Consider the following 25,694-nt stretch of genomic DNA (forward strand, 5'->3'; position numbering starts at 1 on the left):
ATGACTGTAGTCCCAGTTACTAAGGAGGCTGAGGCAGGAGGATTAAGGCTGAGCACAGGAGGTCAAGGCTGCAATAAGGCAAAATCATGCCATTGCATTCTAGCTTGGATAACAGAGTAAGATTCCACCTCAAAAAATTAATTAATTAACTTTCTAAGAGATACATTAAAAGGTAAAATGAGGCCGGACATGATGGCTCACGCCTGCAATCCCAGCACTTTGGGAAGCCAAGGCGGGCAGATCATGAGGTTAGGAGTTCAAGACCAGCCTGGCCAACATTGTGAAACCCCATCTCTACTAAAAATACCAAAAAATATTAGCCAAGCATGGTGGCACACGCCTGTAATCCTAGCTACTCAGGAGGCTGAGGCAGGAGAATTGCTTGAACTCAGGAGGTGGAGGTTGCAGTGAGATGAAATTGTGCCACTGCACTCAAGCCTGAGCGACAGAGTGAGACTTCATCTCAGACTAAAAAAAAAAAAAAAGGTAAAATGAAAGAGGTAAAATTAATTTTAATAATGTAGTTTCTTTGCCCCACTATATCCAAACTATTACCATTTCAGCAGGTAACTGACATAAAATTATTAATGGGATACTTTTTGTCTTTTAAATTAAGATATAATTGATACAACTAAAATTTACTCTTAAAAATTGAGTAGTTCCAATCGGGCGTGATGGCTCACACCTGTAATCCTAGAACTTTGGGAGGCCAAAGTGGGCAGATCACCTGAGGTCAGGAGTTTGAGACCAGCCTGGCCAGTATGGTGAAATTCCATCTCTACTAAAAATACAAAGTTAGCCAGGCATGGTGGCCCATGCCTGTCTGTAATCCCAGCTACTCAGGAGGCAGGAGAATCACTTGAACCCAGAAGGTGGAGGTTGCAGTGAGCCAAGATCGTGCCAATGCACTCCAGCCTGGGCAATAAGAGAGAAACACTGTCTCTAAATAAATAAATAAAAACTCAGTAGTTTCTGGTACATTCACAAAATTGTGCAACCATTACCACTAAATTCCAGAACATTTCATCATCCCCCCAAAAAAACCTTGAACCAATTAGTAGTCACTTCCCATTCTCTCCTTCCCCTAGCCCTAAGCAACAACTAGTTTCTGTCTCATAGGTAAGATTTACCTATTCTGAATATTTCATTAAAACGAAATAATATAGTCTGGCTTCTATTGGTTTTCAAGGCTCATTCATGGTGTAGCATGAATCAGTACTTTATTCCTTTTTTTAAAATTCAAAACTTTTTAGCCTTTAATGGTTTTTTTTTTTTGAGACGGAGTTTTGCTCTTGTTACCCAGGCTGGAATGCAATGGCACGATCTCGGCTCACCGCAACCTCTGCCTCCTGGGTTCAGGCAATTCTCCTGCCTCAGCCTCCTGAGAAGCTGGGATTACAGGCACGCCCCACCGTGCCCAGCTAATTTTTTTGTATTTTTAGTAGAGATTGGGTTTCACCATGTTGACCAGGATGGTCTCGATCTCTTGACCTTGTGATCCACCCGCCTCGGCCTCCCAAAGTGCTGGGATTACAGGCGTGAGCCACCACGCCTGGCAATGTTTTTAATATATACAAAATACTGTACCGTACATTTCTCCCTTTTTTTTTTTTTTTTTTTTTAAGACAGAGTCTTGCTCTGTCACCAGGATGGAGTGCAGTGGCACGATCCTGGCTCACTGCAACCTCTGTCTCCCAGCATCAAGCGATTCCCCTACCTTAGCCTCCTGACTAGCTGGGACTACAGGCAACTACAGCTAATTTTTTGTATTTTAGTAGAGACAGGTTTCAGCATGGCCAGGATGGTCCTGATCTCCTGACCTCGTGATTTGCCTGTCTCAGCCTCCCAGGAAGTGCTGGGATTACAGGTGTGAGCCACCGTGCCTGGCCATGTTTCTCCCTTTAAGAGTTCATTCCTTTGGCCGGGTGTGGTGGTTCACACCTGTAATCCCAGCACTTTAGGAGGCCAAGATGGGTGGATCACCTAAGGTCAGGAGTTCGAGACCAGCCTGACCAACATGGCAAAACCCCATCTCTATCCACCCCCCCAAAAAAAGAGTTCATTCCTTTTTATGGCTGAATAATGTTCCACTGTACACATACACAGTCAGCACTTTGCATCTGTAGATTCAACCAACGGCAGATCAAAAGTATTTTTAAAACCCCACAACAAGAAAAAATAATACAAGAAATACAGTATGACAACTATTTACATAGCATTTACATTGTATTCAATATTATATGTAATCTAGAGATGATTTAAAGTATATAGGAGGATGTGCATAAGTCATATGCAAATACATGCCATTTTATATAAGAGACTTTGGCATCTGTTGTTTTGGTATTCAAGGGGGTCTTGGGACCAATACTCTAAGGATACTGAAATATGATGCAACACATTTTGCTTATCCATTCATCAATTGATGGATATTTGGTTGTTTCCATTTTTGGGCTATTATACATAATGTAACTGTGACTATTCATGCACAAGTCTTTGTGCAGATGTATGTTTTCATTTTGGGGGACTGCATACCAAGGAATGGAACCGCTAGATCAAATGCAACTCTATGCTTAGCATTTTAAGGAACTTCCAGTTTTTCAAAATAGCTGAAGCATTTTACAATCCCATTATCAATATTTAGGGGTTTCACTTCTTCACATCTTGGTCAGCATTTGTTATTGTCTATCTTTTCTATTTTAGCCATTATAGTGGGTGTGAAAGTATACGCCATTTGGGGTTTTGGTGCTTTTTTTCTTAACATTTAAAAAAACTGTAGTAAAATGTATATAATATAAAATTTTCCATTTTGACCGTTTTTAAATGTATAATTTAGTGGCATTAATTCACAATATTGTGGAACCATCACCACTGTTTCCAACTCCCAAAGAGAGACTATTATGTCTAGGAACAGTAGCTCATGCCTATAACCCCAGCAAACCAGGAGGCCCAGGCAGGTAGATCACCTGAGATCAGGAGTTTGAGGAGCAATCTGGTCAACATGGTGAAACTCTATCTCTACTAAAAATACACAAATTAGCTGTGCATGGTGATGCAGCCTGTTGTCCCAGCTACTCAGAAGCCTGAGGCAGAGAATTATTTGAACCCAAGAAGTCGGGGCTGCAGTGAGCCAAGATCATGTCACTGCACTCCAGCCTGGGTGGCAGAGCAAGACTTTGTCTCTTTAAAAAAAAAAAAAAAGAAAAGAAAAAAAAAAAAGAGCCAGGCACAGTGGCTCACGCCTGTAATCCCAGCACTTTGGGAGGCCGAGGTGGGTGGATCACGAGGTCAGAAGTTTGAGACCAGCCTTGCCAACATAGTGAAACCCCGTCTCTATTAAAAATACAAAAAATTAACCAGGCATGGTGGCGGGTGCCTGTAGTCCCAGCTACTTGGAAGGCTGAGGCAGGAGAATCACTTGAACCTGAAAGGCGGAAGCTGCTGTAAGCCAAGATCATGCCACTGCACTCTGCACTCTAACCTGGGTGACAGTGCAAGACTCCATCTCAACAAAAAAAAAAAAAAGAAAAGAAAAAGAAACTCAGCTGCACTCAGTAGCTCACGTCTATAATCCCAGCACTTTGGGAGGCAAAGGTGGGCAAATCACTTGAGGTCGGGAGTTTGAGACCAACCTGGCCAAGATGGCGAAACCCTGTCTCTACTAAAAATTTAAAAAATTAGCCAGGCGTGGAGGCGTATGCCTGTAATCCCAGGTACTTGGGAGGCTGACACAGGAGAATCGCTTGAACCTGAGAGGCAGAGTTGGCAGTGAGCCAAGATCACACCACTGCACCCTGGGCAACAGAGCAAGACTCTGTCTCAAACAAAAAAAAAAAAAAAAAAAAAGAAACTCTATTACCATTAAGCACTAAGTCCCCACACCCACATCTCCGATCTCTTGGCAGCCTCTACCTACCTTCTGTCTATATGAATTTATTCACTCTAGATAACTGGATTGCTACAGTATCTGTCCTTTTGCATCTGACTTGTTTCATGACACATAATAAATACTGGATTTTAAAAGTTAATCTATGTTGTAGCATGTATCAGAACTTCATTCCCTTTCACAGCTTTTTAATATTCCATTTTGTATATCTATGCTACATTTTGTTTCTCCATTCTCACTGTGGTTTTTCTTTTTCTAATCAAGCATAGTTGTGGGGGAGACAATGTTAACCAGCTTAACAATAACGTTAGCCTAACAACCCTTGCACCAACTCTCTTTGTGGTTTTGAGATCTGCATTTACTTAATGACTAATGTTGAGCATCTTTTCATGTACTTACTGGCCATTTCTGAATCTTTTTTTGAGACAAGGTCTCTCTCTGTCACCTAGGCTGGAGTATAGTGGTGTGATCTTGGTTTACTGCAACCTTTAACCCTTGGGCTCAGGCGATTCTCCCACCTCAGCCTCCCAAGTAGCTAGGACTACATGTGCACACCATCACACTCAGCAATTTTTTTGTATTTTTAGTGGAGACAGGGCTTTCACCATGTTGCCCAGGCTAGTCTAAAACTCCTGGGCTCAAGCTATCCAGCCACCTTGGCCTCCCAAAGTGCTGAGATTACAGGCATGAGGTACCACACTTAGCATCATGAAGATTTACAACTATGTTTTTCTCTAAGAATTTAAAAATATTAGCTCTTACATTTAAGTATTTGATCCATTTTGAGCTAATTTTTGTGCACAATATAAGGTAGGGGTCCAACTTCATTTTTTTGTATGTAGATATCCAGTTGTCCCTCAATGAGATATTTTACATCATCTTTTTGTGCTGTCTTTTTTTTGTTGTTTTTTTTTTTGAGACAGAGTATCACTCTTGTTGCCCAGGCTGGAGTGCAATGGTGCGATCTTGGCTCACTGCAACCTCTGCCTCCCGGGTTCAAGTGATTCTCCTGTCTCAACATCCCAAATAGCTGGGATTACAGGCATGTGCCACCATGCACAGCTAATTTTTTTGTAGTTTTAGTAGAGAGCATCTCAACCATTACACAGTATATATAAGTACAATGTGACAGATGTTAATCTGTAATAGCCAGTAGATCATGGAGTTCTAACTCATGTAATTGCCCAATTATGAGAAATGATGCTAATCATAAGAAATTCTAAAATAGCACAGTAGCAATAACCCCACAGCAAGGAACTCAAAATGAAACGGCAAATGAACAGTGAACTAAAAACCCTAAAAAAAAACTTGTCTGTTGTCTTGGAGAGATACAGGCTATAATAATTTTATTACTCTATTTCATAAATCCTCACCTCTTTTGGAGTTTTATGAGCTGCACAAAGAAAAATCCATTGTTCAGTTGCTGTCATTTGAGTGCAAGTATCTGGATGGCATTCACTCTGTTAAAAATAATTATATTTCTTAATACGTAAAATAATAAAAAAGCTTATCATTTCTGTTACTATATTTTCATTAAAAAATTCTAGCAGAAAGTAAGTTAGAAATTTGGACAAGTTTTTGTAAGCACATTATGTTATAAAAACAGAGAAAGAAATCAGAACTTTCAATTATAACTCTGACTTAAAGAAAATATTACCTGAAGTTTGACAGCAAGTCCATTTAGCTCAAGGCAGAATTGCCTGTAAATACAAATATATAAACAAAAAGTCATATCTATTCTCCACCATAATTTTTAGACTATTAGCTGCAAAAAGAGAATCTCATCGGTATCATCCTTCCTCCCTTATTACCATCAAAACCACCTGAACTGACAATAGCACATTTCTTCCAAAGACTTACAGAAAACAGAAATATTTTCTAAAAATAGAAAACCAATAACCCTCATAACATTCAATACCAAAGGTCAGTGAGCTGATCATTCTCATATATAATAGAAATTAGTACAATTTTTCAGGGAAAAATTGTACCAAGACTTTTAGGAAATGTATACTTTTTGACTAAGTCATTCTTCTAAGAATCTGTTATAATGAAATAATCAGATCTGCCTACAGATAAATGTATAAAGATGTTCACAGGAGCTATATATACTTATGAGAAAAATTCAGCAATTGGAGGGTAGCAAATTGTTGGTACATAGAAAAACTCAAAGAAATTACAGCTGGGCATAGTGGCTCATGCCTGTAATCCCAACACTTTGGGAGGCAGAGGCGGGCAGATCACCTGAGATCAGGAGTTTGAGACCATCCTGGTCAAAATGGTGAAACACAGTCTCTACAAAATTATAAAAATTAGCCGGGCATAATGGCTGTAATCCCATAATGGCATAATGGTGCCTGTAATCCCAGCTATTCAGGAGGCTGAAGGGGCAGAATTGCTTGAACCTGGGAGGTGGAGGTTGCAGTGAGCCAAGATCACACCATTGCACTCCAGGCTGGGAAACAAAGTAAGACTCCGTCTCAAAAAAAAAAAAAAAAAAATTTACATTGAGGCCATCAGTTTTAGACAGTTATTTGATAAAAAGACAATCTTCTAAGTTACAAAGATACTGTTTTATAGCTGCCAAAATACTGAATGTGTTCCCTCTAAAAATCCTACCTAGTAAAATTTAGTTCAATGTATCAAGTTAGATAAATCAATACTATGTTTCCCCATCAGAAAAACTGAAACATTTTAGTTCCCAAAAAAATGCAAAGCTAAAACCTATATAGTTAGAAGACCAAAAAAAAAAAAAAAAAAAAAAAAAAATTCCCGAGAAAAGAAACAAACCGGGACATATATGAACAAATTTGTTAGGCAAAACTTTATTTATTTATTTATTTACTGGACATTGTAACAGAAGAAAACAAAAAGGCAAGGGTCAAATTTTCAGTTGTTTGTAACTGCATTTCCTTTCCAGATCCCTAATAATGCTGTCCTTAGTTATAAAAATAACATCATTTCTAAATCACCATATCATCCTCTACTGCCCTATATCTAGTAGGCTGCATGTTATGTGTTTTTGAGTTGTTTTCCACTAAGTGGTAATAAAGACTGGTGGTGGTAAGTGTCAAGTTTCTTACCTAACCTAACCCTTTTTTTTTTTTTGAGACAGAGTTTCGCTCTTGTTACCCAGGCTGGAGTGCAATGGCGCGATCTTGGCTCACCGCAACCTCCGCCTCCTGGGTTCAGGCAATTCTCCTGCCTCAGCCTCCTGAGTAGCTGGGATTACAGGCACGCGCCACCATACCCAGCTAATTTTTTGTATTTTTAGTAGAGACGGGGTTTCACCATGTTGACCGGGATGGTCTCGATCTCTTGACCTCGTGATCCACCCGCCTCGGCCTCCCAAAGTGCTGGGATTACAGGCGTGAGTAACCTAACCCTTTTACAGCCAACAGCAAAATTAACTTGATTCAGCACTGCTGTGGGTATAATCTGTGGCAAATAATGCAAAACTTAACAGCTTCAACTTAATGTAATACAGGGCTAACATGTACACAGTTGTGCAGCTGAAGAGACCAACCAGAGCTGGAATCTAGCCTACATTCCAGTCACCATGCATGTATCCTGACATAAGGAGTACCTTTTCCTAATCACAAAGATTCAACATGAGCTAGTGGGAGATGTGACTGAAGTCATGACCCAAGTCAAATTAACATCATTATATAATCAACTGCATTAACTAAAAATGGCAAGTATACATCCTCAAATCAATAAAGGATGTGTGGGGGAAAAAAAAAAACTCTTCCTGGTCAACTAATAAAAACAAACACAAGACAATAAAGAAATAAAATATATATATATATACACGATAGTTACTACACAATCCAGTCCAAAAAGTGGCCAGTAGAAAAAAATAAGAAAAGTAAAAATAGCACTAGAATAAAATACTTGTGAGCAATATTTTACATAAAGTTTAATGTAACGTTTTAGTATGTTTTGTATAATGTATGTTTCATAGAATAAGTTAAATAGGGAGGAAAATGTTTTCTTAGACCTGAAAAAAAAAACCTTGTACACTAAAATCAGCCCTTATTTGTTAGGAGTTATGCTTGTAATGAAAAAAACAGCCAGGCATGGTGGCTGTCACCTGCAATCCCAGCATTTTGGGAGCCAAGGCGGGCAGATTGCAAGGTCAGGAGATCAAGACCATCCTGGCCAACATGGTGAAACCCTGTCTCCGCTAAAAATACAAAAATTAGCTGGGCATAGTGGCATGCACCTGTAGTCCCAGCTACTTGGGAGGCTGAGGCAGAAGAACCCCTTGAACCTGAACCTGGAAGGTGGAGGTTGCAGTCAGCCGAGATCACGCCACTGCACTCCAGCCTGGCGACAGAGCAAAATCCCATTTCAAAAAAGAAAATAAAAAAACATGCTTACTTTCATCATTAATGCCAAAATATAAGAAAGCAGTTATTTTCAAGGCTGATAAATAAAGCAAAAGACATACTAAAGTGCTCTCTACTTGGATTGTAAAAATGGAAAAATATCTACAGACTCATAATTTCAATTATTGTGCATTTAGATATATAAAAAAGTTAGAAAATAGTCAAGTAAATTGGCTAAAAACTGGCAAAGGGTACAAAGAAGTATTAGCATCCTTAAATTGCTGAATTGTTATGACATGACATTATGTCTTAGCCATATCTAAAGAAGTGTGCAGCATCAAAAAGTAAATATTTTTTAAAAGTACCTTCCTTGTCTACAAATTGAGGCACACAACACAGGAAATATATTCTAACTTATTGAGGAAAAGTCATATTTCTACTCTACTTACCTAAAAATCAACTTACAAATAATAAACTCCAATGAACACATAGTGCATTCTCTGTATTTATTAATTATCTGTCAACTCATCCCAGCTCCCATTTGCACGGAAATTTTATAACTTCAAGAAACACCTAGTAACTTCGGAATATATCTGCTTCTAAAGTTATCTCCACCTAGCCACTAGTTACCAATTTTTTCATTCAAAGGGTATTATAAAAGCACCAAAACTCCTTACTTCAGGATTACAATTAATCTCTATTTACCAAAGAGATGACTGGAAGTTTGCAATAATTTACAGGTAACTTATCAGATACCAAACATAGACTAGGAACTAGAGGTAATCTTCTACAAAAACATAAAGTGGTCAGGTGCAGTGGCTCATGCCTATATAATCCCAGTGCCTTGGCAGGCCAAGATAGGAAGATCACTCAAGCCCAGGATTTTAGGACCAGCTTGGGAAACATAGTGAGGCTTCATCTCTACAAAAACGAAGAGAAAAAAAAAAGACAAAAGACAACAGAAGTTACGAATAAATGGGGAAATGGGCCAGGAGGTGGCTCACACCTGCAATCCCAGCACTTTGAGAGGCCAAGGCGGGTGAATCACCTATGGATGGGAGTTCAAGACCAGCCTGACCAACATAAAGAAACTCCATCTCTACTAAAAACACAAAAACTAGCTGGGCATGGTGGTGCACACCTGTAATCCCAGCTACTCGGGAGGCTGAGGCAGGAAAATCGCTTAAAACCCAGGAGGCGGAGGTTGCAGTGAGCGATCACATGATTGCAGTGCAATGATCATGCGATTGCACTCCAGTGTGGGCAACAGGAGTGAAACTCCATCTCAAAAAAAAAGTGGGGGAAAAGAAATGCTGTATTAGTGGTTAAGAGGTACAACCAAGGAAAATCATGAAATAAGATAATAAACCCCAAGCTGGCATGGTGGCTCATGCCTGTAATCCCAGCATTGTGGGAGGCCAAGGTGGGAGGACTGCTTGAGCCCAAGAGTTTGAGACTAGCCTGGGCAACATGATGAAACCCTGTCTCTACTAAAAATACAAAAAATTAGCCAGACTTAGTGGCATGCACTAGTAGTCCCACCTAATCAGGAGGCTGGGCAGGGAGGATTGCTTCAGCATCAGAGACAGACAGACCTTAACAAACACATCAAGATTGCAATGAGCCAAGATTGCACCACTGTACTCCAGCCTAGTCAATAGATCAAGACCCTGTTTCAAAAAAAAAAAAAAAAAAAGGCGGGGATAAGGCCCAAATCAATAAATGTAGAAAGTATGACTCAACACTTTGGGAGGACAAGATAGGAAGACTAGTTGAAGCCAGGAGTTTGAGACTAGCCTGGGCAACATAATGAGATCCTGTCTCTACAAAAAATTTAAAAATTAGTGGGCATACTGGCCACACACCTATAGTACCAGCTACTCTGAAAGCTGAAGTGGAAAGATTGCTTGAGCCCAGTAGGTAGAGGCACAGTGAAGTGATTGCATCGTTGCACTCCAACACAGGCAATAGAATGAGACTCCACCTCAAAAATAAAAAATAAAAAAGGTAGAAAGGTGCAGAGACAGGTCCAAGTTACCAGCTCTGAAACCACCTTTCAAAATGAGTGACTCTGCAGCATAATTTGATCAGGAAACAACCAGTGAACAAAGTTGAGAACCCTGTAACACTGAAAATGCCAAACCTTTAAAATTTGGCTTCTTAGTCTGCAGTTACATGGTAAATTTTATGATTCATAATTATCATTAATATGAAAGGTAGTTTTACGAGGGGCACTATCAGTATTTTAATATAGCATGAGGACCTACCTTAAATGTTCATACTTCCATACACCTTCATCTTGGCCTTCAGGCGGTTCAAGAATTTTGTCAATATTGGAGCAATCGGCTCTTATATTCTGTTGAATATACTAAAAACAAAGAAGTTCTTATGGTTAATTAAATTATACCACCTGGTAAATCTTATGTTAAGTACATATAATTTTTGAATACATAACTGTTCTTGTGGTTCAACTTGGGTTATACACTAAATAGGAAACCAAGTATACAATCAAAATCAGTAACTCAGAAAAAAAGTAGGTTACCCTTACTTACTTACCCTTCAACTTCATTTGAATAGAATCTACTACATAAATGCAGACATTGTATTTATCAGGACTGGAACTGAGATCAAAATTGCAAACCATAATTTCTTTTTTTTTTTTGAGACTGTCACCAAGGCTGGAGTACAGTGGCACAATCTCAGCTCACTGTAATATCTGCCTCCTGGGCTCAAGCAATCCTTCCACCTCAGCCTCCCGAGGAGCTGGGACTACAGGCACACACCATCACACCCGGCTAACTTTTCTATATTTTGCAGAGACAGGGTTTCACCATGGGCAATGTAAATATAACTATGTCATATTTACATATATTACGTGAGGATTTGTATGGTATGCTCATTAGATCCAATAAAAGTTGTTTTAAATGACTAACAGAAAAAAACTAAGTTTTTTTAAAAAAAGAAGGTAAGGGAGGGTCACTCTCAATTTTTAAAATGTAGTAACATAAAAATTTAAATATTGTGATTCCATTTACATGAAGTGTCTAGAACAAGGAAATCTATTAAGACAGAAAATAGATTTGTACTTGCATAGGGCTTGAGGGCAGAGAGGAAGGCAGAGGAGAATGAAGATGGCTGCTAATCGGGATGAGGTTTCCTTTTAGGAAGGATAAAAATGTTCTAAAATAAGACTGGTATGGCTGTGCAACTGTGAATATAATCACTTTAACTGTATGGGGATTTGTATGGTTATGTTCATTAGATCCAATACAAGTTGTTTTAAATGAGTAACAGATAAAAACTAAGTTAAAAAAAAAGAAGGAAAGGGAGGGTCACTTTCGATTTTTTAAATGTAGTAATATAAAAATTTAAATTTCAGATCTGTTTGATGCTTTATACAATCTATGATTTTGATATTCTGAAATCTGAATAGGTTAGATTAAAAGGCATGATTACAAAAACTTACTAACCATAAGGCTTTCTTGAGCCAATCAATTTTGCCTACTTCAGGCAATCTTTCTTATCAGTAGCTTACTCAAAAACGTTTTTTCCCAAACAAAAGGTCTCACATATTTAGTACTGGAACAGCCTACTGCAGAGCGTAGAAACCAAAATGAAACCATTGTTCCAAGACAACATGTCCAACTGTATGGTGACATGATAGTGACCTTGATACAATATTAAATATGTGTGCCATCTCACGTACAATTCCTTCTAGACCCATGCTTGGTTCTTTTCTAATGTCTCCTCTTAGAGTTGTACCTGATTTTATTACTCAGTTTTCATCTGAATCCACTGGGAAATGGGATGATTTTGCTTTTGCTTCTTGGTGGGGAATCACTTTATTCTAAAAGTCTTGTGGAAAGACATGGCAAAAAACAGAGTCACATACACACACCACAATGACAGGGAAAGGGATCAAACACTTTTTTTGAGACGGAGTTTTGCTCTTATTGCCCAGGCTGAAGTGCAATGGCACAGCCTTGGCTCACTGCAACCTCTGCCTCCTGGTTTAAGCGATTCTTCTGCCTCAGCCTCCTGAGTAGATGGAACTATAGGCATCCGCCACCACGCCCACTAATTTTTGTATTTTTTGTAGACAGGGTTTCGCCATGTTGGTAAGGCTGGTCTCAAACTCCTGACCTCAGCTGATCCACCTGCCTTGCCTCCCAAAGTTCTGGGACTACAGGTGTGAGCCACCACGCCCCAGCCTCAAATACTTTTTAATGACTCTTAAATTACTGTTTAAACCACTCTCTCTGACTTTTTTATCTCATCCTAATGTTTCAAAGTTTTGATCCCCTCTCCTTGAGGAGATACAACTAAATTGTATAACTTCTCCACAGTCCACCTTAAATTCCACAATTCTGTCCAAATGTCCCGTTCTCCTAGCATTCCCTGATTATTCTAGTCCTCACAGAACTCTGTCCAATTTCCTGCCACATTTGTAATTTGTATAATCTAAATTAGCAATCTGTCTATTCATTTTTGTATTTCCCGTTCCCACTATACCTTCTACGGACAGAATTTTTTGGTGTTTTTGAGACAGAGTCTCGCTCTGTTGCCCAGGCTGGAGTGTAGTGGTGCAATCTCAGCTCACTACAACCTCCACCTTCCAGGTTTAAGCGATCCTACCACCTAGCCTTCCAAATGGCTGGGACTACAGGCGTGCATCATCATGCCCAGCTAATTTTTATATTTTTAGTAGAGACACGGTTTCACCATGTTGGTCAGGCTGGTCTTGAAGCCCTGACCTCAAGTGATCCACCTGCCATGGCCTCCCAAAGTGCTGGGATTACAGGCGTGAACCACTGCACCCAACATTCTATGGCTAGAACTCTTAACAGCATTTATTTCACACTTAACAGCACCACTTACTAGCACTTATTTTCATGTGTCTCCATACAGTGAGTCCCTGAACAAAGAGACTTTTTTTTTTGAGACAAAGTTTCATTCTGTCACCCAGGCTGGAGTGTAGTGGTGTGATCTCAGCTCACTGCAACCTCTGCCGCCTGGGTTCAAGCAATTCTCCTGCCTCAGCCTCCCAAGTATCTGGGATTAAAGGCTTGTACCACAACACCTGGCTAAATCAAGACCGCCTAACCTAATTCAAGACCACCTAGGCTAGTCTTGAACTCCTGGGCTCAAGCAATCCTCCCGCCTCAGCCACCCAAAGTGCTAGGATTACACGTATGAACCACTGGGCCCAGCCCAATTTTAATTATTTAAACATATATTTAGTAACTGACTTTACTTATACAATTATATATAGTATATACTTACACTATACTTATACATACATATATGTATACTTATACACACTATACTTATATACACTTATGTATATACTTTTATATATATATAAATATCGGATACTTATATATATGTAAGTATATCGGATACATATATATATATATAAGTATCGGATACTTATATATATGTAAGTATATCGGATACATATATATATATAAGTATCGGATACTTATATATATATAAGTATATCGGATACTTATATATATATAAGTATATCAGATACATATATATATAAGTATAGGATATATATATAAGTATAGGATACATATATATATATATAAGTATAGGATACATATATATATATAAGTACACGTGTGCACATATATATATACCCTTATATAAGTATAGTATAAGTATGTAAGTGTACTTATCTAAGTATAGTATAAGTATACAAGTGAAACCCTGTCTTACTAAAAATACAAAACTTAGCCAGGCATGGTGGCACATGCCTATAGTCCCAGCTACTCAGGAGTCTGAGGCAGGAGAACCACTTGAACCCAGGAGGCAGAGGTGGCAGTGAGCCAAGATTGCGCCACTGCACTCCAGCCTGGGCGACAGAGCAAGACTGTCTCAAAAAAAAAAAAAAAGTACTTTAAGAAATAATGGCAGTTGCTATGGTTCTGAGGGCAAGACTATGGGAGGCTGCCCTGTATGGAAAAGAAGAAATGGCAATAAAGAGGGCAACCATCATTCCCCCCAGCCCAAAAGGAGTAAGAGAAGCCCTGACTTTCAGGATTCTTGAGATACAGAGTTTTCATGCAGTGATAAGGAAAGGAGCAGCAGCTACACTAATATCCCAGAGAGAGCAAATGGACCAGAAGGCAACTTAAACCAGATTGTTACTGAACCCAATACAAACATTCCCCAGTTCTTGCACCAGGGGTATGTACTATGCCAAGGTCTTTATTCCCACATCAAGCAGATCTTGAAGAAGGCTCACTTCAACAGCCTGCAGCAGCGAGGACAAGCTCCAGCATGATGAACTAGGACTTCCTTATTCCAACCTACCTAATCTGTGTTTATAAAAGCAATCGCATACACACCAAAAAAAAAAAAAAAAAAAAAAAAAAAATGCTTGGCTTTATAAGTGTCTGGTTAATTTTTTAAAAATAGAAAAAAAAATAATGCTGAGAATTTTCCAAGTTTGTAAAAACATATAAGCTTGCAAATTCAAAGAGCTGAGTAGGCTGAGAACAAAGAGGAATAGGGAGTTACTGGTTATTGTTTAATACGTACAGAATTTCAGTTGGGGAAGATGAAAAAGTTCTGGACATGGATGATGGTGATGGTTGCACAATGGCAATGTACTTAATGCCACTTTAAAACAGCAAAAATGATAAATTTTATGTCTCATATATATTGCCACAATTTAAAAGAGCTGGGTAAACATCAAACAAGATAAACCCAAAGAAATCTACATCCAGGCACATCATAATCAAATGGCTGAAACTCAAAGATAAGGCCAGGTGTGGTAGCTCAGGTCTGTAATCTCAGCACTTTGGAAGACCTAAGCAGGAGGATCACTCAAGCCCAGGAGTTAGAGACCAGCTTGGGCAACATAGTTAAGATCCCATCTCTACAAAATTAGTCAGGAATGGTGATGCATGCCTGTAGTCCCAGCTACATAAGAGGCTGAGGTGGAAGGATAGCTTGAGCCTGAGAAGTCCAGGCTGCAGTGAGCCAGGATCATGCCACTATACTCCAGCCTAGATGACAGAGTGAGACCCTGTCTGAAAAAAACAAAATAAAACAAAACAAACAAACAAAAAAACACTATGAAGCCAGAAAAATATGAATGACAGCTTCTTTCTCATTAGAAACCCTGGAAACAAAACGGCACAACATTCTTAAAGTGCTGAAATATTTAGGAGGCTGAGGCAGGAGGGTTGCTTGAGGTCAAGAGTTCAAGACCAGCCTAGAAAACATAGCGAGACCATGTCTCTACAAAAAAAAAAAAAAAAAAAAATCAGCCAGGGGTGGTATGCTCTTGTAGTCATTGTAGTCACAGCTACTCGGAAAGCTGAGGTGGAAGGATCTCTTAAGTCCAAGAGTTCAAGGCTGCAGTGAACTATAATCATACCACTACACTCCAGCCTGGTGACACAATGAGACCCTGCCTCAAAAAAATTAAAAATAAGGCTGGGCACAGTGGCTCATGCCTGTAATCCCAGCATTTTGGGAGGCCAAAGCGGGTGGATCACTTGAGGTCAGGAGTTCAAGACCAGCCTGGCCAATATGGTAAAACCCAGTCTCTACTAAAAATAGAAAAATGAGCCAGGCATGGTGGCATGCACCTGTAGTCCCAGCTACTGAGAAGGCTGAGGCAGGAGAATCACCTGAACCCAGGAGGCGGAGGTTGAAGTGAGCCGAGATCGTGCCACTGCACTCCAGCCTGGGCGATGGAGCGAGACTCTGTCTCAAAAAAATAATAAATAAAAAATAAAAATGTGCTGAAAGAAAAGAGTTGTCAAGCCAGAACTCTATATCCAACAAAAATATTATTTAGAAATGACAATCAGCCAGGCGCGGGTGGCTCACGCCTGTAATCCCAGCACTTTTTGAGGCCAAGGCGGGCAGATCACTTGAAGTCAAGAGTTCAAGACCAGCCTGGTCAACATGGTGAAAACTTGTCTCTACTAAAAATACAAAAATTAGCCAGCAGTGGTGGCCCATGCCTGTAATCCAAGCTACTCGAGAGGTTGAAGCAGGAGAACTGCTTGAACTCAAGAGGCTGAAGCAGAATTGCTTGAACTCAGTGAGCCAAGATTGTGACACTGCACTCCAGTCTGAGTGACAGAGTGAGACTCTGTCTCTAAAAAATAAAAATAAAAATAAAAAAAAGAACTGCTAAGGGAAGTTCTTCAGACAGAAAATAATACAAAAAAAAATTGGAAACATCGGGAGCAAGAGATCTTGTAAAATATCTGGGTATAAATAGACCATTCTTCTCATGACTTCTTTAAAATATGTTTGACAGGTAAAAGCAAAAAGATTAACGATGGGGTTTTCAATGTATATTGATGTAATGTATAACAACTATAGAATAAAGGGAAGGAAAAGGGGTGCATATGATGGTAGAGTTTCTACATTTCAATTAAGGTGGTAAAATATTGATTCTAAGCAAACTGCGTAGAGCACTCATTTAGTAATCTCTATAGCAACCACAAAAAAGTATACAAATAAGTCAAAATTAGAACTAATTAGAATACTAAAAATGTTCGAATAACCCTTAAAAAGACAGGAAAGGGGAAACGGCAACAAAGAAAAAGCCCAGAGGGAACAAACTAAAAAGTAATAAAATGGTAGATCTAAATCTAAATAATAATAAATATTTAGTGATTACATCAACGTTAAATCATCTGAATACACCAATTAAAAGAGAAAGTCTGTCAAAATGAACTAAGAAGTATGAGCCGACCATATGCCGCCTACAAGAAACTTACTTCAAACATAATTATATAGGTAGGTCAAAAGGATGGAAAAAGAAATATCATACAAATACAAATCAAAAGAAAGCCGGAATGTAAAGGTGGTTCAACATTTAAAAAAAAAAACAGCAACAATGCAATATACTACATTAACATACAAAGGGAAAAAAGCACACAATCATATCAATGCAAAAAATATATTTGACAAAATCCAACATCTTTTCATAATAAAACCACTCAGAAAACTAAGCATAAAAGGAAATTTCCTCAACACAATTAAAAGCACTCATGAGAAACTCACAGCTATCCTCATACTCAAAGGTGAAAAACTAAAAGTCTTTCCATTAAAACCCAAATGAGACAAGGATGCCCACTTTCACCACCGCTATTCAACATTGTACTAAAGTTCTAGCCAGAGCAACTAGACAAGAAAAAGAAATAAAAGATATCTCATTTGGAAAGGAAGAACTAAAACTATATCCACAAATGACATGATCCTGTATATAGAAAATTCCAAGGAATCCACAAGCACGCTACTACAGCTGAAAAATGGTTCAGCAAAGTGGTAGAATACACAATCAATACATAAAAATCAGTTTTGTCCATGTGTGTACCTATGCAACAATCTTGCATGTTCTTCATATGTACCCCAAAACCTAAAATGCAATTTAAAAAATATCGGTTTTGTTTCTATATACCTGTAAGAAATAATTTAAAATGGAATAAAGAAAGCAATTCCACTTACAATAGCACCTAAAAACTTTTAAATACCTAGGAATAGATTTAAATAAGGAGATAAAATTTTTTGCAAACTGAAAACTACAAAACATTGCTGCAATTAAAGAAGACCTAAATAAGTGGAAAGACATCTTGTGTACATGAGTAAGAAGGCTTCATATCGTTAAGATGTTAATGCTACCTAAAGCAATCTAGAGATATGAGGCAACCTCTATTTAAATTCCAATCAACACTCTCCTTTTTTTTGCAGAAATGGAAAGAGTGATCCTCAAATTTACACAGAATTGCAATGGTTTCCGAATAATTTTTTTTAAATATTGAAAATAAAGAACAGGCCAGGTGCAGTGGCTCATGCCTATAATCCCAGCACTTTGGGAGACCAAGGCAGGCGGATCACGAGGTCAGGAGATAGAGATCATCCTGGCCAACATGGTGCAATCTCGTCTCTCTAAAAATACAAAAATTAGCTAGGTGTGGTGGTGGGCACCTGCAGTCCCAGTTACTTGAGAGGCTGAGGCAGGAGAATTGTTTGAATCTGGGAGGTGGAGGTTGCAGTGAGCTTAGATCGCACCACTGCACCCCAGCCTGGGCGGCAGAGTGAGACTCTGTCTCAAACAAACAAACAAAAAAGAATAAATTTGGTCAGAGCATGGTGGCTCATGCCCATAATCCCAGCCAAGGCAAGAGGATCACCTGAGCTCAGGAGTTTAAGACCAAGACCAACATGGGCAACATAGCAAGACTCTGTTTCTATTAAGAAAAATAAAATAAGAAACGAAGTTGGAGGATTCAAACTTCTAGAATCCAAAACTTACTACAAAGCTACAGTAATCAAAACTGTACTGGCATAAAGACAGGCATATAAACAAAGAGAATTAAATAAAGAACCCAGAAATAAAGTCTCACATACACAGCCAAATGATTTCAACAACGCTGCTAAGACCATTCAATAAAGAACAGGCACTTTACCCATTTTTAAGTGTACAATTCATTGGGAATTCCCAATGTTGAGCAACCAAAGAAAAATCCTGGGTCTAATGGCTTCACTGGTAAAGTGCACCAAACATTTAAAGAAAAACTAACACCCATGTTGTATGAAAGGAGAGAAGGTTAGCACTTCCCTTAACAAGGATGGAAGAGGCCCTAGGGCCTGACAACATACATATGGTTAAGGCATTGCCACCTACTTCGTGGCATCTAACCATCGTTTATTGGGAGGAAGAAATACATTTTATAAAATGTTACAGTGAAGCCCACAGTGAAGCCTCCTGTTGACCTTTGACTAACAGGAGTTTTAAGTATGTTAAAAATCTGTACTGGACAGTTATAAGAAATTACCAGAGAAAAGCTTTTGAGCTCACCAAAAAAGGACTTCAGTGTAGATTCTGTCTTTCTCAAACGAACTTAAGGAACAAATGACAGTTAAAGTTTGAATGGAGGAGCCTGCCGTTGTTCCACATCTGGCTGTTGCTGTTTACGTTCCTTTGTGGAGTCTACATCTTCCTAAGCTTTTTAGCAGTATATATTTGAACACTTCTGTTTCATAGTTAAGACAGAATCAGAGGCCATGGATACTGACGACTGATTTGTCTTTTTTTTTCCTGTCTTTTTCCATGACTCTTATCTACTGCCTCATCTTGATTTATAAGCAAAACCTGGAAAACCTACAAAAATAAGTGTCATGGTTTATTTAGAAAAATATGGAAAATATTGCTGTTATTTTTGGTAAAGAAAATCAATTTTGTATACTTTATTTCAATCTAAATAAAATGTGAATTTTGTTTAAAGAAAAAAAAAAACTAATACCACCTTCTCAAACTCTTCCAAAAAATTAAAAAGGAGAGAATACTTTCTAACTCATTCTATAATGCCATCATTGCCCTGACACTAAAGCCAAACGAAGACACTATAAGAAAACTACAAACCAATATTCCTCATGAACACAGAGGCAAAATTCTCAGTAAAATACAGGCAAATCAAATTCAGTAGTACGTTAAAAAGATTACAAAAAAGATTATACACTATGACCAAGTGAAATTTATTCCTGGAATATAAGGAATACAAAGATGGTTCAATATCCAAAAAGAACCAATCAATCAATGTATTACATAGACAGAATGAATGGGCCAAGCATGGTGGCTCACATCTGTAATCCCAGCACTTTGGGAGGCAGAGGTAGATCACAAGGTCAGGAGTTTGAGACCAGCCTGGTCAACATGGTGAAACCCTGTCTTTTCTAAAAATACAAAATTAGCTGGGTGTGATAGCACACACCTGTAATCCCAGCTACTTAGGAGGCTGAGTCAGGAGAATTACTTGAACCCAAGAGGTGGAGGTTGCAGTGAGTGGAGATTGAGTCAGTGCACTCCAGCCTGGGCAAAAAGAGCAAAACTGCATCTTAAAAAAAAAAAAAAAACAGAATGAATGAAAAAGAAACACTTGATCATCTCAATAGCTGCAGAAGAGGAATTTGACAAAATTTAATACCATTTTATGATCTAAAAGCACTGAACGAACTACAGATAAAGGAAAAGACTTCAATAAAGACCATATATGAAAAATCCATAGTGAACATCATACTCAACAGTGAAAAATTAAAAGCTCTCCTCTAAGATCAGGAAGAAGACAAAGATGCCCTCTTTCACCACTTTTATTCAAAGTAGTACTGGAAGTTCTAGCCAGAGCAATTAGGCAAGAAAAAGAAGAAATTATCTGTCTGCAAATGACATGGTCTCATATGTAGAAAACCTGAAGATTTCACACACAAAAAACCTGTGAGAATGAACAAATTCAACAAAGTAACAGGACACATCCCTGTTTTTAAAGAGATACCCATCTGTACATTTTTCCTCAAAATTTACCCAATTTCTAGGTAGAGAGCTAGATCTAAGTTTATATTCCTTTATCTTCCATAAGGTCTACCTCATTGCTAGCTATATAGGGAGAACCCAATAAATATTTGCTGATTGAATACTTTTTTTTTTTTTTGAGACAGGTTCTCACTCTGTCACCAGGCTGGAGTGCAGTGGCACAATCATAACTAACTGTAAACTCTAACTCCTGGGCTCAAGCTATCCTCCCACCTCAGCCTCCTGAGTAGCTAGGACAACAGGTGCACATCACCTAGCTGAACGTTTTTATTTTTTGCAGAGGCAGGGTCTCACTATATCGTCCAGGCTGGTTTCAAACTCCCAACCTCAAGTGATCCTCCCTCCATGGCCTCCCAAAGTACTGAGATTATAAGTGTGAGCCACCACACCCAGATGGGTGGTTTTTAATGCTCAAACAATTCAACTATATGTCTCTCTTGTTAAGACCTTCAAATAACATAATAACTCCAAATACCTATCTACTTTTATTATCTGGCTATCAAAATGAGGCCAAACAACCTCTATTTATGGTGTATTTTCCCTTTAAAAATGTTACCTTCAGCCAGGGCAACACAGTGAAACCCTGTCTCCACAAAAAATTAGCCAGACACGGCAGTGTGCGTCTATAGTCCCAGCTATTTGGGAGGCTGAGGTGGGAGAATCACCTGAGCCCGGGAAGTTGAGGTTACAGTGTGCCATAATGAGGCCCCTGCACTCCAGCCTGGGCACTGGACAACCTCGTCTCAAAAAAAAAAAAAAAAAAAAAAAATTGGTGCAGTGACTCACACTCGCAATCCCAGCACTTTGGAAGGCCATGGTTGGTGAACTCCTTGAGCCCAGGAGTTCGAGGTGGGCAACATGGTGAAACCCTGTCTCTATCAAAAATACAAAAAAAAAAAAAAAAAAATTTACCCAATGCCTAAACCTATATACTAGTACACTCCAATTTATGTAATTTTTATTGGCCCCGTAATGAAATCTTTAATAATTAACAAAAACTATTTTTCTCAAACTCCAGATTTTATTCATTATGAAAGAAACTTTTAGGCTGGGCGCAGTGGCTCACGCCTGTAATCCCAGCACTTTGGGAGGCCGAGACAGGTGGATCACAAGGTCAAGAGATTGAGACCATCCTGGTCAACATGGTGAACCCCGTCTCTACTAAAAATACAAAAAATTAGCTGGGCATGGTGGCGCATGCCTGTAATCCCAGCTACTCAGGAGGCTGAGGCAGGAGAATTGCCTGAACCCAGGAGGCGGAGGTCGCAGTGAGCCAAGATCGCGCCATTGCACTCCAGCCTGGGTAACAAGAGCGAAACTCCGTCTCAAAAAAAAAGAAGAAGAAAGAAACTTTTAAAAAAACTAACACAGTATACAGCATGATTCTCAAGAAGAATGTATAAGAATTTCCTAAGGACTTTTCAAACCACACATGCTACAGAAGACCACATCTTTAAGAATCATGGCCTTAGAAAGCTACTTTACAAGAGCAAGAACCCAAAGGAAAGCATTCTTATAAAACCCCATCTCTACAAAAAATACAAAAAATTATCTGGGCATAGTGGTGCACGCCTGTAATCCTAGGAGGCTGAGGCAGGAGAATCACTTAAACCTGGGAGGTGAGCTGAGGTGCAGTGAGCTGAGATGCAGTGAGCTGAGATGGTGAGCAGGAGAATCACTTAAACCTGGGAGGTGAGCTGAGGTGCAGTGAGCTGAGATGGTATCACCACACTCCAGCCTGGGCAACAGAGCAAGACTCCATCTCAAAAATAATAATAATAGCTTTCCACCTCGGACCCAACAGAATGGCTCCCGCAAAGAAGGGTGGCGAGAAGAAAAACTGCCATTCTGCCATCAACGAGGTGGTGACCCGAGAATACAACATCAACATTCACAAGCACATCCATGGAGTGGGCTTCAAGAAGCGTGCCCCTCGGGCACTCAAAGAGATTCAGAAATTTGCTATGAAAGAGATGGGAAATTAAGATGTGCATATTGATACCAGGCTCAACAAAGCTGTCTGGGCCAAAGGAATAAGGAATGTCCCATACCAAATCTGTGTGTGGTTGTCCAGAAAACGTAATGAACATGAAAATTCACCAAATAAGCTCTATACTTTGGTTACCTATGTACGTGTTACCACTTTCAAAAATCTACAGACAGTCAATGTGGATGAGAACTAATCACTGATCGTCAAATACATCAAATAAACTTTAAAAATTGGAAAAAAAAAAAAATAATAATAAATTCATTGTGAAACCTAATTTGATACCCTAATTTGGTACATAACAAAATAGTAAAATGTATTTAGGTTTAATATGCCTTTTTTTCATCTCATTATAGAACTTTTTTTTTTTGGAGATGGAGTGTTGCTCTGTCGCTCAGGCTGGAATGCAGTGGCATGATCTTGGCTCACTGCAACCTCCCCCTCCCGTGTTTAAGCAATTCTCCTGCCTCAGCCTCCTGAGCAGCTGGGATTACAGGTGCACACCACCACACCTGGCTAATTTTTGTATTTTTAGTGGAGATGGGGTTTCACCATGTTGGTCAGGCTGGTCTCAAACTCCTGACCTCGTGATCCGCCCTCTCTCCTCAGCCTCCTAAAGTGCTAGGATTACAGCGTGAGCCACCAAGGCCTTTTTTTTTTTTTTTTTTGCGACGGAGTCTCACTGTTGCCCAGGCTGGAGTGCAGTGGTGTGATCTCGGCTCACTGCAAACTCCATCTCCCAGGTTCAAGTGATTCTCCTGCCTCAGCCTCAGATTCTCCTGCCTCAGCCTCATGAGTAGCTGGGACTACAGACGCACATCACCACACCCAGCTAATTTTTGTATTTTTAGTAGAGATGGCGTTTCACCATGTCGGCCAGTATGGTCTCGATCTCTTGACCTCACGATCCACTCGCCTCAGCCTACCAAAGTGCTGGGATTATAGGCATAAACCACCATGCTGGGATTACAGGTATGAGCCACTGCACCTGGCTTCTTTTTATTTTTTTAAGAGACAAGATCTCACTCTGTCACTCAGGTTGAAGTACAGTGGCACAATCACAGCTCATTAGACCCTTGAATTGGGATCAAGTGATCCTCCTGCCTCAAACTCCCTAGCTTCTAGGACTACAGCTGTGTGCCACTCTGCCTGGCTAATTTATCTTTTTGTAGAAACAGGGTCTTGCTATGTTGCTCAGGCTGGTCTTGAACTCCTGGTCTCAAGTGACTGACCTCCCACCTCAGCTTCCTAAAGTGCTGGCAGCCACAGTGCCCAGCTTAATATGTCATATTAAAACAAAATGAGGGTTGTTTAAACTTTTAAATACGCATTCCATTAATTCAGTGGAATCTGGTCTATGCTAAAAGATATAAAAATACTTAACTATGTTAAAGAGGTAAAATGCTTAGGTTACTGGAATTGTAAAAGAAGCTATTTTTATTACCTGTTGAACAGCTAGTGTACTGTCCATTTCATCAAAGGATTCATCAGGCCAATTATAGAAATCCTATAAAAATAAATTCATGGTTAAAGCACATACAAAATACTATTATGATTAACGTCAATTCTTAATAAAGATCCAAAGCTCATACTAGAGAGGAAGAAAAAGCTTTTGCAATGTAATTATCAGTGAAATAAGGAAATACATTTTATTCAACTTTTCTTTTTTAGAGACAGGATCTCATTCTGTAGCACAGGCTGCTGTGCAGTGGCACAATCATAGCTCACTACAGCCTCAAACTCCTGGGTGTAAGCAATCACCCCACCTCAGCCTCTGACCTTAGCCACTCTAATTCTTGGGATTACAGTCCTGACCCACTGCATCTGGCTCTGTTTAATGTTTTTAAATGAATATCAAGATTTTATTTAATTGAACTACAAACTATATTTTTTCCAATCACAAATTCCTCAAATATAGCTCCCATAAACCTTTAATGTATTACTTAATTGAGGAGATAAGTCTATCACTTTTTTATTTATTATGGTTAAATATCTCTCAAAAAGTTGCAATGAAAAAAATCTCCAGACAACAAAAAGTCAATCAGATTTTTACCAAAAGAGAATAGCTAGCCTTAGTTGCTAATTTACTGCTCCGTAAGTTTTTTAGACAGAGTCTCACTCTGTCGCCAGGCTGGAGTGCAGTGGTGCCATCTTGGCTCACTGCAACCTCCACCTCCCAGGTTCAAGCAATTCTCTGCCTCAGCCTCCCGAGCAGCTGGGACTACAGGCGCATGCCATCACACCCAGATAATTTTTGGATTTTTAGTAGAGACAGGGTTTCACCATGTTGGCCAAGATGGTTTCGATCTCTTGACCTTGTGATCCGCCCACCTCAGCCTCCCAAAGTGCTGGGATTATGGCGTGAGCCACTGTGCCCAGCCCATAAGCATTATTTTAAAAAGAAATTATAAATTATTCTTCTCATTCTAAATAGAACTTTAAATTTCTAAATCAAAATATGAACACCATTAAAAAAGTAATCATTAGGCCAGGCATGGTGGACATGGTGGCTCATACCTGTAATCTCAGCACTTTGGGAGGCAGGGTGGAAGGATCACTTGAGGTCAGGAGTTCAAGACCAGCCTGGCCAACAAGATGAAACTCCATCTCTACCAAAAATACAAAAATTAGCCAGGCATGGTGGCAGACGCCTGTAATCCCAGCTACTCAGGAGGCTGAGGCAGGAGAATCACTTGAACCTGGGAGACGGAAGTTATGGTAAGCCAAGATCACGCAACTGCACACCACCCTGGGCAACACAGCGAGACTCCATCTCAAAAAAAAAAAAAAAGTAATCACTCATGGATACAAAAAAATAAATGAATAAGACCAAGACCTAGTATTTGCTAGCACAACAGAATGATTATAGTAAAAAATAATTTAATTGTACATTTTTAAATAACTAAAATAATCTAATTGGATTTTTTGCAACAAAAACCACAAATGCTTATGATGATAGATACCCCATTTACCCTGACGTGATTATTACACATTGCATGCCTGTATCAAAATATGTCATGAAACCTACAAATATATACACCTACTATAGACCTACAAAAATTTTAAAAAGAGAAGTAAACATCCAAACAAAGCAGGCTTCTATTAAGGGGAATATTTTTCTTTCTTTTTTTTTTTTTTTTAAGAGCG

General features: G+C 39.1%; 1 protein-coding gene, 1 non-coding gene and 2 pseudogenes across 5 annotated transcripts in view; 3 read left to right on the forward strand and 1 right to left on the reverse strand.

Moving 5' to 3' along the window:
* LOC105718408 (MOB-like protein phocein) overlaps positions 1-25,694 on the reverse strand; it is a 52,314-nt gene that overhangs the window by 5,928 nt on the left and 20,692 nt on the right. For 3 of the 4 annotated variants that reach the window (XM_064373211.1, XM_012454069.3, XM_012454071.3), the window contains 4 exons: positions 23,992-24,054; positions 10,479-10,579; positions 5,541-5,583; positions 5,257-5,343 (listed from right to left, as the gene is read on the reverse strand). In XM_064373211.1, coding sequence (XP_064229281.1) covers positions 5,257-5,343; positions 5,541-5,583; positions 10,479-10,579; positions 23,992-24,054 — 294 coding nt within the window. The remainder of the gene's footprint in view (positions 1-5,256; positions 5,344-5,540; positions 5,584-10,478; positions 10,580-23,991; positions 24,055-25,694) is intronic. The other variant, XM_012454070.3, reaches the window with a different exon arrangement.
* On the forward strand, positions 14,136-14,503 carry LOC105718410 (protein VCF2-like; annotated as a pseudogene).
* LOC135273749 (U6atac minor spliceosomal RNA) lies at positions 18,778-18,903 on the forward strand. Its single transcript, XR_010341559.1, has one exon. It is a non-coding gene; the product is annotated as a U6atac minor spliceosomal RNA (small nuclear RNA).
* LOC105718409 (large ribosomal subunit protein eL31-like) lies at positions 22,366-22,749 on the forward strand (annotated as a pseudogene).

The sequence above is a fragment of the Aotus nancymaae genome, unplaced genomic scaffold (assembly GCF_030222135.1).
Source record: "Aotus nancymaae isolate 86718 unplaced genomic scaffold, 86718_ANA_hifiasm-v0.15.2.pri h1tg000008l, whole genome shotgun sequence".
Classification (NCBI taxonomy): Eukaryota; Metazoa; Chordata; class Mammalia; order Primates; family Aotidae; genus Aotus; species Aotus nancymaae.